Raw genomic sequence first — 13,745 nt, 5'->3', positions numbered from 1 at the left:
CATGTACCCCCAAGGATAAAGTACCACAGAGAGATGTACATGAGCAAGATAAATGCAGCTACTCTCAGTCAAATGAGTGTGAATGTAAATTTTTTAACTAGCATTCTTCCTTCTTCCTGTATGAATTACTGTGCAAAATGAATACAAAATGGAGAATGGTATCAAAGACTTATACAATCTTTGAGAAGGTAGAATAGACTTCAAAGGGAGTAAAATAATGGAGAATAAGCATCTGTCAGATCAGCAAGGCAAATCTAAAAGTAGAAGGCATTAGTCCTTCAGGAATATTGTAAGGAACACTAAATTGATCCCGCTGTGGCAAAAGGAAAACAAAAGTCCCATTGAAAATCTCTCTCAGCTCTCCAAATTTTTTGGACTCTTTATAAGGATTTTGGCAAGTTATCCAACCAAATTAAACCCAAGGACAGAATAGATAGCTCTGTCGAGTCTATGTTACCTGTTTTCTCAGACTAGGGCTAGATGGCGCTGGTGGTTTTTTGGGGTTTTGTGCAGGTGATGTAACATAGATTTTCCATGTTGCTGTAGAACTGTAAGATTTCTCTGCCGCATAGCACCGCCACAGTGTCTATAATAAAATCCCAAAACAATATTCTCAGTGTATAAGCAGGAACTGTTTTGCAGGATGTATAAGTCAGAATTTGCTGCAAACCAAACTGACAGCAACATCTTCAATCAATTTAAACATGATTCAAAGGCTTCTGACTGCGATTGCTGTGCTATATCAAACAACATGCCTAATAAAATTCACTCTTCCCCTACATACAGCTTCAGTGAGGCACCAGGAAATGTAGTCAGCACAGTGATTTTAAGTATACTCTCTGTAGTATTCTCCTAGGAGCTGGGGTCTAACCACTGCTCACAGCAAGGAAAACCATCCTCCATAACAATGAATCCCCACAAGTATATAATGCTGCTGCTTCCCCTCTTCTGCAGCATGCCACGTTTTAGCATTTGCACACCATGTTAGTGCATTCTTTATATAATATGAAAAGCTATGCAGAGACATTTTTCTAAACTGAGGTGTGTATACACATATACATATACACATTCTTCACCTCCGAATTTGGCAAACACATAGGAGCTAAGGGAATTAAAAAAAAAGAAGTTAACAATTAAAGATTATGACAAGGATTTTAATTTATTTTTTTTTACCAACTTGAGTTTACTTTAGCTGCATCCAAATACTGTTATGATGCCTGTGAATGTCTGGTTAGTGAAGCCTCCTGCTCATAAGAATGGATGTGGGACAGGCAGTTATCTAATTCTTTCTAGGGACTGAAGTGTACCAAAGAACCTCTGTGGTTAAACACAGCTTATAGATTTATAATAAAGCCCAGAAACTGTGATTCTCAGGTAGTACATGAACTACTAGGCCCTACTGCCTCTCCATCACTCTCCTATATATTTTACTGCTAGGGGTCTGACCTGAATTAGAGAAGCTGCTGCTGGGATTTGTCTGTTGAAATGCTTCTGACGTTGCTTCTGCTGTACTTTCAGGGCAAAACCGGACCCTAGAATACCCTAAATATAAATAAAATTACTGGTGAGACTTCAACATGATTTTATGCACCTAAGCCAAACACTTAATACATTAAATAAATGGCCATTTAAAAAAAGACAGGCTTTCAAATATCCACAGTAATAGAAAGCTATTTACCTAACAAAATTGAAATTGAGCATGTTGATGTTGGCATCATGTAACTGCAACAAACAGCATGTTTATTGCAGTCTATAGGCAACATTAGCCACAGAGGCATTCACAAAGTGGCAGTCACATTTCAAAGACAACCCTACACAATGGTAGGAGAAGCAAATGCCAATGTCATAAGACTGATCTACAGCTGTTCTTTGCACTTGTTTTTAATGTCTCAAAAAAAAAAAAGGCACACGACCCACACAAAGCCACAACTCAGTTTGATTTTCCAGGCAAAACAAGTAACAAAGTCAGATATGCTTTATGACTTAAGCATTTTTATTAAAACTGATAGTAACTGAAGAAATACTTTATCTATTCTATTTTTTTTATATATATATTCTTGTCTATATGTTCCCTAATCAGTTAACTGAAGATTCAGAAAGGCCAGCAATGATACTTTACAGTACTATGTAGAAAAGTAAATGCAATTTCCTAAATTTCTGCTTTGTGGCAGAGCTTCTCTTCTCAATACCCCAGGTAGTTTCTACGTAATCATAAAATAACAGAAAGAAAGGATGTTTCACCTCTGCCACTGACATGCTGATTGAAATAAATCTCTCCCTTTCTCCAGAGTAGTGAAAACATCTCCTTCTTAAAATGCTTATCTCTAAAGAAAATGACTACGGTGGAAAGACAGCAGTTTTATTCATTTTTGCATGTGCACAAATACACAAACATATTTATAGATGTGCATGCAAGCAAACATTCTGAAGCAACACCCAGCCCATTATTTCCTATTAAAGGTACTGATTTAACCTGTGCAGTCCAAGTCAGACACTTAAAAAAACATCCAAGTTCTACTTACCGCTGGTAGAGCAAAGAAAGATATAGCAAATACCGAGAAACAGGAAGCAACTGTCTTCCCAATCCATGTCTGGGGAACTTTGTCTCCATAACCAATTGTTGTGACTGTCACCTAGGCCAGAAACATACATCTTATTCACTGCAATACCGTACATGTTTTTCCCCAAGAGCAGAGGGAACTAAAAAAGGGGAAAGAAAAAAAAAAAAAAAAAAAGGAAGAGGAGTAAAAGGAGTAGCAAATACAAGTATCAGGAGATACAAGTGGATCAACGGTGTTTGGATTTGTGTGTAAGGAAACCATAGGAGTACATTGAACATCACTGTAGGCTTATTCTGTTTTTATATTCTTCAACAGGTATTCACAAATGGCCACTGCTGGAGAAGTGACACTAGGCTTGACCCAGGAAGACTGTTCTCACAGTTCATAGCTGGCTGTTTACATCCTCCTGAACTGGAAGGATGGCCCCTATTGGCTTGAAATCATGGGCTTGCAGTACTTTTGTTTTTAATTTTTATTTTTTATATTGATTGATAGCTGAATATGAGCCAGCATGGTGTTCAGGTGGCCATAAGGCCAACAACTTCCTGGCTTGTATAAGAAACAGTGTGGCCAGCAGGACCAGGGAAGTGATTGTCCCCTTGTACTCGGCTCTGGTGAGGCCGCACCTCGAGTGCTGTGTTCAGTTTTGGGTCCCTCGCTACAAGAAGGACATTGAGGTGCTCGAGAGAGTCCAGAGAAGGGCAACGAAGCTGGTGAGGGGTCTGGAGAACAAGTCTTACGAGGAGCAGCTGAGGGAGCTGGGGTTGTTCAGCCTGCAGAAGAGGAGGCTCAGGGGCGACCTTATTACACTCTACAGGTACCTTAAAGGAGGCTGTAGCGAGGTGGGGGTTGGTCTATTCTCCCATGTGCCTGGTGACAGGACAAGGGGGAATGGGCTAAAGTTGCACCAGGGGAGGTTTAGGTTGGATATTAGGAAGAACTTCTTTACTGAAAGGGTTGTTAGGCATTGGAATAGGCTGCCCAGGGAAGTGGTTGAGTCACCATCCCTGGAGGTCTTTAAAAGACAGTTAGATGTAGAGCTTAGTGATATGGTTTAGTGGAGGACTTGTTAATGTTAGGTCAGAGGTTGGACTCAGTGATCTTGGAGGTCTCTTCCAACCTAGATGATTCTGTGATAGTTCTACAGTGTTGAGATGTAAGCCTTAAAATCACTGAGTCACACACAACTGATGCACAAAATTTGCAGTCAGGCAGAAACACTAGCTGTGTCAGGGTAAGCTACTCACTGTACTGGCAAGAAAGATAAGGGACAGAACTAACACTACCACAGCAGAACCCTCATACCAGGATGAGAAACATCCAAACACTCCAGGACACTAACTCCCAAAGAAAACAAGAAAACATTTCAGTAAACCAAGAACTAAATACAGCTGAGCCCCATGTTCTTAGTCCCATTTTTTTTTTCCCCTCACAACTACAGTTCCCTGGGATTTAAAATTGCATTTGAGCCATGGGATGTACGTTACTAGATCTGCTCATAGCCTGTCAGGGTACAGCTGGATGTTTCTTAAGGGATAGTGATCACAGAGCCAAGTGGGATAACAGTTCCACAATACCCAAGCAGGAAAGATGTGGAAACAGTGGCCAGGTCCAGCCAAGAGTCTAGATCATAATGATGGTCTACAACATCACAACATGAGGCAGAACCAAGATCAAACCAGAAAGTCACCCTACATATTCAGGTCAGAAACAGGGAACTCTACAATGAAACATAGCTTTGTTTCAGGTGAAAATCACCTAAGCTCCAGAACAATTTAGGCATGAAATGAGGGCACAGAGCTAGGCTCAGAGCCCCTGGGTAGAGGGGGGTAGATGCTACAGGTGGTGCTTATTAGGGCCATTAAAGCCAGTTATCCCTTTAGGGCCATGACAACAGCCCTCTCTTCTAGCAACATCCTCACGTTTCTCAGAGGTCTGGGATCAGGAGGAACTTGCCATAGAGAGACATCACCACTATGGGATATCAGTGGACTTTTCCAGGGTACAGAACTGGAATAGGGACAAGAAACTGGAAAGGGACATGGCATGAGTGACTTCATGCTTGGTAGAGGACAAGCCACCTGTGAAAAGCCACAGAAGCCAGAAGGCCTGAGAAGGACAGAAGAGTTAGGCTACCCCTAGTGAGTCCTGGCAGGCTGGAGAAGAATTTGTGTGGAGCCCAGTGGTCAGTAAGGGTTTGGCACTGTAGGGAGATCAGAAGACAAATGAAAGCTGGTCTCTCAGGAGGGTTTATAGTGAAGCAAGGGACAGCTGCTCCCACAGAGAAGGTGAGCCAGAAGCCAAGGGGATCCCAAAATGGCCAGACGGGGCCTCCCTACCCCATACCTAACCTCACAGATGGCAGCCATATCCAAAAGAGAGTTCAAATCAGAAGGCAATGAAGGAAGCCTGAAGTCAAGAGTAGAAGTCAACCCACAGGCTGAGGTCTAGAGCACAAGAACACGACCAAGCTAGAGGCCAGCTCCCATTCAGCAAAGCTCAGGCAGAGAGGAAGTGCCCAGTGCTGAGCTTAAACACAGCCTCTAGAATGTGGGTGTTATGGGATGGTCCAGGTGTGACTGGTCAGGCTTGTTAGTGTATGCACAGCCCTGACACAACAGTACTCATGATGGCAGTATGGCAAAGTAGCAAAGATGACCTCTACCCATGAGAGGTGGAAAGCTCCTGGTGAGGAAATGTAGACTTCTGTCATCAATGCCAACCACTTGAGAGAGCTTTAAATAGAAAAAAAAGTACTTCTATTTGAGAGCTCCAGCTCTAAACCTGGTTCCCTTCACTTTGCCCTGAGTGGTAGCAGAAATACAGCCAAAACAGACATAAAACAATATATAAATCTACACTGATTATGAAAGTGGGTGTGGAAATACTGCCTTTTATGGGAAAAGTCACTGACATATACTTAGATATTCTGCAATATAGGCTTTTGAGGAAATTTAAAAAACAAAAACAACAACAACAAAAAACTATCAACAATCAAACCATGGGAAAAATACATTTCCTCCTGCTCTGAGAGCAGTTCTGCAGAATGCTGGAAGGAAAATTTGAAGGGAAAAATAACCAATTACTATCAAATTGAATTTTTCCAAGTTAAAAAAATCAGACTTGTGTTTATTCATCATGAATTTCTCATTTGATCAAGTCAACTTTGTAGTGTCTGTATCCTCTAATGAATATTATTACCTTGAACTGCAGGCTGCTCTCAGCAGGAACCCTGTCTTGTCAGGTGTTTGTCCAGACATGGTGTGGCTTGCCCATGAAATGCCTCAGCCACTGCATACTACCAGCAGTACAAACAGATGAGTTTGCCAGCCCCCAGAACTAAACCAAACCCCCCAAAACTTCGAAACACAGTATGTGTTAGGAGAGAGTGGAGGATTTTAAAATTGTGTTTCTTTAATGGCTCTTCAGCTCCTCAGTACACCCGGATGACCCCTTAAAGTCTAGGATTTTTTCTTCCTTTTCCTCCTCTTTCTTATGAAAGTCTTCTTGTTGTTGTTTTGTTTGTTTGTTTGTTGGTGTTTTTTGTTGTTGTTGTTTGTTTTTTTGTGTGTGTGTCTGTCTGTGTCTGTGTCTCTGTGTGTTTGAGTTTTCCAGCACTGAGGACATAAAAACAAACTGCAGTAATGTTGAACTGTCTTAGTGTTACTATGGAAGATAGCATGAAAGCCATAACCAGAGAAAATATTATTTTTCATCCCTATAGCAGGCATTTATTTGGCTTGCAGATTCCTGCAGGTGCCTGAACATGTCTCAGAAAGTTTCTCCCTTGCTACCTTAAGAGGGTTCTTTCTTGGTAATCTAATTAGTGCATTGAAGTATGTGGAAAGGATTATAGATAATGTAATTCTCTGGTTTTCTTAATCACGATCAGATTTCTTTTTCCTTGTACATACAGAAGTTATTAGTAATCTGCCCACAGAATGTTTAATAAGTAGGCTTTGGAAAATGACACCTGCTTCTTAACAAAGATTTACTATGGCACATTCCAGCTGGTATGCACATGCTCTAATGCAGCCTCTGAAAACATACGTTTACACTTCAAAAAAGCAAGAACTCTAATTTAGTAGAAGACAACACAGCTTCTCACATGCTTTAAGACAGGCAGGTGTCCTGAAGCTTGAAGAGCCAGAACTGCACACATTAAAAAAAAAAAAAAAAAGTATTAAAAATAAAGGGGTTCAGACCACCACCTCTGGTATAGAAATTTACTACTGGAAATTCTGAGCAATTGTTCCCAAGGACCTCTGCCAGTTAACAATGATTTACTGGAGACACTATTTAACTCAAGTTCAATGGTATAGAATAGTCACATTTGTAGCAAAAGCAGTAAGTTTTACCAACATTAAGAGGCAAGAATGGAGGGACCAACATGTCCTTATTTCCTCAAGAAAAATACTCTGATAGGATGGAAAAACTGCTGTGACATGGGTTACAACTCTGGCAGGCTGACAGTTCTGTTAGAAATGCTTCTGCATGTGCTCTAACATGCTATAACTTCTGAAAATAGCTTCATATAAAATACCACAAGCCTTTGATATGTCTTTGCAGTTTAATCTGCACGTCTGCCAAATCTAGGTGAAACCACCTTGCATTTAACTGGAGCGGGTGAACCTCGTTAGCATTTGATTCCAACTCTCTTTCGTTCTTTATTTTTCCCTTTTCTTCATATTTAAACCTTTCAGGTAATTTGTATCAAGTTCAGCAAGCTTGCACTTTCTACTCAAAGCAAAATGTTACCCATAATACACTCTGCGGTTTTTGACACATAAGACTTTCAAATACTTGCTAGCAAGATTTTTTTTTCCCGTGGTTAAGTTTTGAAAGGCAAAAGTGAAATCAAATTTCACCCCCTAGTAACTCCACATCTGTGTTTCTACGTTACAGAAGATTTGAAAAGAAAAAGAAACTGATTCACTCTGTCCTTTGTCACTGTTTCCAGCTGTGAACTGCACCTGCACCCTGACTCACTAGTGCTGAGGAGGCTTAGAGGTCTGGAAAGCTTAAACAACAATTCAAACACTGTTCTTCATGTGCCTCACACAGTTACAGAGAGACAAAGTTGATTTTATTTTGCTGTTACATGAAACAAGTCAAGTTTTGGAAAACAACAACAAAACCCAATGAACACTTTGCAAGGTATAAAAGTACACTTTCAAATAGAGATTCCAAGTCACCTACCTCAGCAAGGTAAAGTAATGCATGTTTTATACTTTGTTGATGATCACAATTGAACTCTCTTGTAAATTCCTTAAGTCCAAAATGTTAATAAAATAAGTCTGCATAAACACATCCAAACTTTTTTTTTCTCCTTAATTTTGTACTCTTTACTCGAATCTAGGCTATAGCCTCTAGTTTTTATAAAATGATTTTAGTCCATATCTAAACATTCAATACAATTCATAAAGTAGGTGCAGGACACTGAGAGTTAAATAAATAAATAAAAGTATGAAAGGGTAAAAAAAAAAGCGCATTTGCTTCACATGGAAGTTTTGTTACATGAAGGAATAATCCATGCATGAGTATACTTTGACTTAACTAGATGTTAAAAAACATAGTTAGTTCACAAAGTGATTGCTGAAAATCTTTTTTGTTTGTTTTTCACTTTACCTAGCTCCCCTCAATTTGACAAGGGGTTTCTCTTTCAACCCACTTTAGACTTGGGTCTAAATTTGGTCATTTCTGGCCTTTTGTAGCTATATATAGGCCTAGAAATTACATATCGCAGAGCAAACATGAGTCACCATACTTTAATGATCACACATTAAATTAAGACTTTTTTGTTAATAAACTATATGTAATCCATTTCTTTCGTTGCTGTCATGCTAATTCATATGGTGCTACAAAGCTCTTTGTAACTTTACTGTGAAAGAAAAACTCATGAGATATTTCACACAGATTTAGCTGAACGAGTGCAGACTTTCATGGGAGCCCTAATGCTGCTGAAGTTCCCACAAGCAGCTCCACTTTTAATTAGAGGTACTTTGCAGACGGTTCAGCTAGATCATTGGTAAAAACAGGAAGAGTAGCTGCGTTCCACTACATTCAGTCATGAGCCTCTTTACAGGTTTGTTTTCTTAAAGTAGACATGGGGTGTCTTTCATAACATCAATTATACTCTAATTGTTTACTTTTGCTTTTAAAATATAACAATGTGTGCTTCTGGGATATAGATTCCTTTCTTCCATTAGTTAGAGGTTATCACATCTATAAGCACGGGGCTTTATGTTTTACTGAAAATTTTATCATATGTCTGTAGAGGAGTTTAACAAGTGATTCTTCTATGAGTTATTCCATGGTTTTGTTCTTTTCCCACCACGTCAGATAATTAGGTCCATCTGGCCATTTAATGGATTTTTCTTTTTTAATAGAACATTTTTAGTGTGTACTCTTTTGCACAGGCATAGGTGATACTCTACAAATGAAATGAGTATCTGACAACCTAATGTCAGGAATTTAAAGCTTAAAAGATTTTTATACTGAACCACTTATAAAGTGGTAATTCAGGGTACATGTAATATAATCTATATTTCTGTATACTTCACTGAAGTAGAGGCTTACACAGCATCCAAGTTAAGGATTAGAAACATACATCTATTAGGAACATTTTGTCTGTCTTCCCAGACTTACTCATCAGTTTATTTGGATTCAGATGAACAATTGGTTTATTGCCTAATAAATATATTGTTATTTTTCAAGTCTGTCATCTAAGAACAAATCCAGTTTATTACGTTTCAAATCAATCTTGAAACTCTTTCTCTCTCTCTGGAAGATGGCTCTGCATCTGTTCTAGTCTTCTCATTTTTCTTTGTCACTAGTACTGTGATGAATCTCTTTGGGTTTGTTATAATGAGATGGCCACCTCACAAAATATGTAAGGTTCTGTAGTGGTAAAAGGGACCACAAGAGCAGAGATGGTTTGTGCAACAGCTAATAAGGAGGAAAAGCATGACTCACAGTAAGAAATATGATGAGAAGAGCCATATGAAGGGAGTATTTCTTATTCTGTTCATAGCTATCTATTCCCTTGTCATCTGATTCTGGGCATACATACTAATAATTACCACATTGCTCTCATAATTCCAGTTCGTCCTTCATATTATTCTTTATTATTATTATTTAACCAAAGATTAACACTGACCATGACTGCTGTCCAAAGAAGCTGATAAATTTGAGATTTGTCTGTTGCTTTTGATGGAGTTATTTATCGTAACTGTTAATCATGGAATCATTCAAAACACAGTAACTTCTAACTTGCATCAAGGTCTGTGTTATTACTAAGACAAGGAACTTTACACAGAGATCCAAAAATTAAAAGTTAGAGTCAAGCTTCCACAAACAGAATATTCTTTTAAAAGTTACAGACCTTTTGCAGAACATTAAGTGGAGTTTAAAAGTGGTATAGGATTCAAGGGGTACTTACACTCTTTTTGCAATGTGGATTTAAATTTATATATATATATATATATATATATATATATTTTCCATTTGTATGTTTTCAAGGCTAGTTAGCTAAAGACTTGCTATCAAACACCAAAATAATTTAATTGCATTTATTACATTCTTTTCCTGGTATCCTTTTTGAAAAGTTGCCAAGCTTCCCTACACAAATGTGTTCCTTACACAAATGTAATTTTTGAAAAAGAGAAAATGATCACAACTTCAACAGAAAATCTTACACATTTAGTTTGAGTACACATTTTTCTGATAAAGACTTACCACACCCCACCAAAGGGCATCAGCATAGGTGGAGAAACCTGTCTTTCCATCCTCATCAACTGCATCCTTCTCAGCAAGATAAACAAAATAGGATGAAAAGATTAATCCCAAGAATCCAATGTACAACGTAGTTATAAGTTCCTATTAAAATAGAAAATAAATGAGTACATAATGTTTAAATCATATATTATCTATTAAAAAAACATTATAAATATCTGGTTTTTGTTGTTTGTTTTTTGTTTTGTTTTGTTTGCATCATGATAGAAAAATTAATAAGTTTCATTTCAGGTACGAAATCTGCTTCCAGTAAAACATGTAGGCAAATGTTTTGTTTTCTATTTATGTTAGATTGAAAAAGCAAGCAGAAGCCACCATTTACACAGTCATTTGTACTGCTAAATGTAGGGCAGGACATCTGTCCTGTTTCATGTCCTTTAAATGGGGTTGAATGGGAATTGTTCCATTTAATTTTCCACTCAGAATACCGTTTAATACATTTTAAAAATAGTAAAGCGCTGCTTTAGAAATGCACTTTATGAACAGTATGGTAAAATAACTGTTATGAATTGAAGGCCGTGTTCTTCTGATTGTGACCATATCTAAGAAAGCAACTTGTACATCCTATACTTTGATTGCTTAAGACTGACCATAAGACTGACTTGTTGCATTTATCAGTGTTAGCCTAAGAAACAATACAGTAACTTAGGTAGACATTCCCCCTACTTCAGACACGAAAAACAAAAATAAGTATCTTCCAGAGCATGTATTGATCACTATTTTTTTCCATACTTTTTTCTAATGATAATGGCATGCTGTGTACTTGCAGATAACACCCCATTGCTGTGAAAAGCTCCTTCTTTTTACTTCTAATAGTTGAAAGTATTTACCTTTCTCTGATTTTTCACAACTCTTTTATTTGACTACACAATGTTTTTCCAATGCAAGAGGAAACTGTTTAACACCTGAGACTGTATGTTCAGTGATCCATAGAAAACTACAATGGAAATGGAGACTAGTTCTTGTTCCTTGCTTACAAAGAAAACACCCCACTTTCATTCTCTCATTTCTTCAGTGTGTTAGTGGGTGATCTGCTTTGACACGTTCTACAGAGCTGTAGAGTTTTATATATCATCACAGACACTTTGGATTCACAGAACTTCAGGTACATTTATTTATAATTCACTTCAAGTTTTTTTGTTTTCATTTAGGTTTTTTTTGTTTGTTTGTTTGTTTTCTCTTCAAACCGTTGAACTTGTATTTGTGACATTTAAGACTTAGGTTATATTTTGGAGATGGTATTTCAAGATTCTTGACTAAAAATTTGAATACCCATGGAAGAAGGGTATTCTCAAACACCTCTGTCAGTAAAATTAGGAAAAGTTGAGAACATATATTTGGATTCCAGTTCTGCCCTAGTTAGATATCTAGGCAATGTGACCACAGTAAATGAAGACTACGCAGTCTTAGAGCATTAAAATTCATCCTGTTGTACAGGACAAAAGTAGACTTTATGCTAAAGCATTTTTAAAAGATTATTTTAAATCAAGACCTCAATGTGCATCAATGGCTTCATAAGGGCATAAAATTTCCTACACTATTGGGGAAAAAGATAAAAGGAATTAAAGTAACATAACATGATTCTTTTGGATTAAGTACTTCACATTCTCTGCTCCAGAACACTTTAAAAAAAAAAAAAAAAAAGGCAATTTTCTACATACAGAATGAAGCAAATGAAAGAATGTCTGTGGAAATCTATAATTATTTGTCAATATCTGAAGAACGAATCTACACTCATAAAGAGCAGGTTAAAGAATCACCCTTAGAAGTCTGATGTAAAAATTTATAGCACAGTAGTAGCCCTCCAAGGTATGGTATTTATGCAATTTAAAGGCTATTGATAAAACTTTATTATCATGTTCATATAGATGTCAGCTCCATAAAACATCAAAAAGAATTATTCAGCCAGTCATTTTAAAAGTCTGAACTAAAACATTTAAGCTTTTCAACTTTAGTGAATGTTCATACGGAATAACTGTTTCCAAACTTTGGCAGACAAAGAACTATTTACAGCCATGTTTACCTCTGTGTTTAACTGCCTATCTGCTTAAAACGTTGCTTTCCTGTTATATTATCACAACATAGTATGATTATTTATAGAATGGATTAGAAAACTCTTTATTCAGACAGAAAAGAACGATTTAAATAACTTTGTTCAATCAAAGCATTTCCACTTGTACTTTTTTTTTTTTTTTTTTTTTTTCCCACAGAACAACCAATCTAGGATGTGAAGACAGTGGACAGTATTTGCAATATGAAAGACAGCCCACATAACTGAATATAATAGGTTATACTGAAGGACAAGATCAAAGAGTATAGCAATTAATTTCAAAAAAAATGCTGATGCCGATGCACTGCTAACCACTGACCTGAAGTAAAGAATAGTGTTCTCATTTTAAAAGTAGAAACACATGACGGTCTTTTAAAGTATTTTTCCTCTTGCAAGAACTTGCAAGAATTTAAACCAGACTATGATTTTAAGTCCATAAAAAGATATACTGGAGTAAACAAAAGGCAGGGGATCTTTAAAGATCTAGTACCTGACGATGTATGAAAACAACTGATCCTAGTAGTCTCCAGGTGCCTCCCTGCCGATCTACATGAAGCATGCGAAGTATCTGGAGAAACCGGACTCCCCTGTAAGAAAAATAGGACATTAAATTGAAACAGTGATTGAGGTCAATACTTTTGTGCCTATACAGAATTGACTATGTTCACTAACATACAGCCAAATTAAGACAAAGGCATTGACCCCAGTAAGACTGCATCTTAGACTTGAGGAAGTCTCTGTAGACAATATGTTGAGATCTCATTACATTCTGTGCAAATATATTCAGAAATATAGACTTGTACAACAATTAAAAAAAAAAAAAAAGCAAGAAATTTCTAAAATATATACTTTCAAACTTGAAGGAAACTAAACATTGTTTACCTGAATATGACTCTCAAATGTTTCTTTCCAAGCAAAACCAGTGCTTAAAACTTTACTAATATAAATACAAGAAAACATTTTCCTCTAGTTGCCAAAAGCAGAATGTGAACTAAACATGTTCTACTACTGAAGTCCTTCGTGTTAAGTAACAGAAACCATCTAACTGGAAATAGATAGGTGATTTTAGGACAATAACTGAAGCATAAACTTTGAACATTTTCAGCTAAAGAAAAATAATTATCAGTATGGGTCTTCAATAAATCTATTCAATGAAAATATTTCCTTCTACTGACCATTTTTGCAATGAACTTCATTTTCCTGCCCTTGTTTTACTATCTTATCATTGAAACAAAATAGTGAATAGTAGAAAAGGATGTTGAATTCACCTATCTGAAAATTTTTCACTATAGTATTTTACCTCTGCTATCCCCAATTATTATTACTGTTTTTTAGTTCAG

At 37.1% G+C, this 13,745-nt stretch overlaps 1 protein-coding gene across 1 annotated transcript in view; it reads right to left on the bottom strand.

Annotated features, from left to right (window-relative positions):
- The window catches only part of LOC121064063 (potassium voltage-gated channel subfamily KQT member 1-like), a 498,888-nt gene that overhangs the window by 454,671 nt on the left and 30,472 nt on the right, over positions 1 to 13,745 (bottom strand). The window contains exons 5-9 of the mRNA XM_040545255.1: positions 12,896 to 12,992; positions 10,299 to 10,439; positions 2,523 to 2,633; positions 1,447 to 1,542; positions 458 to 586 (exon numbers count right to left, since the gene is read on the bottom strand). Of these exons, the coding sequence (XP_040401189.1) occupies positions 458 to 586; positions 1,447 to 1,542; positions 2,523 to 2,633; positions 10,299 to 10,439; positions 12,896 to 12,992 (574 nt within the window). The remainder of the gene's footprint in view (positions 1 to 457; positions 587 to 1,446; positions 1,543 to 2,522; positions 2,634 to 10,298; positions 10,440 to 12,895; positions 12,993 to 13,745) is intronic.

This window comes from Cygnus olor, chromosome 1 (genome assembly GCF_009769625.2).
Source record: "Cygnus olor isolate bCygOlo1 chromosome 1, bCygOlo1.pri.v2, whole genome shotgun sequence".
NCBI lineage: Eukaryota > Metazoa > Chordata > Aves > Anseriformes > Anatidae > Cygnus > Cygnus olor.
The sequence above is the reverse complement of the archived record's forward strand: the minus strand, read 5'-3'. Positions and strand labels throughout refer to the sequence as shown.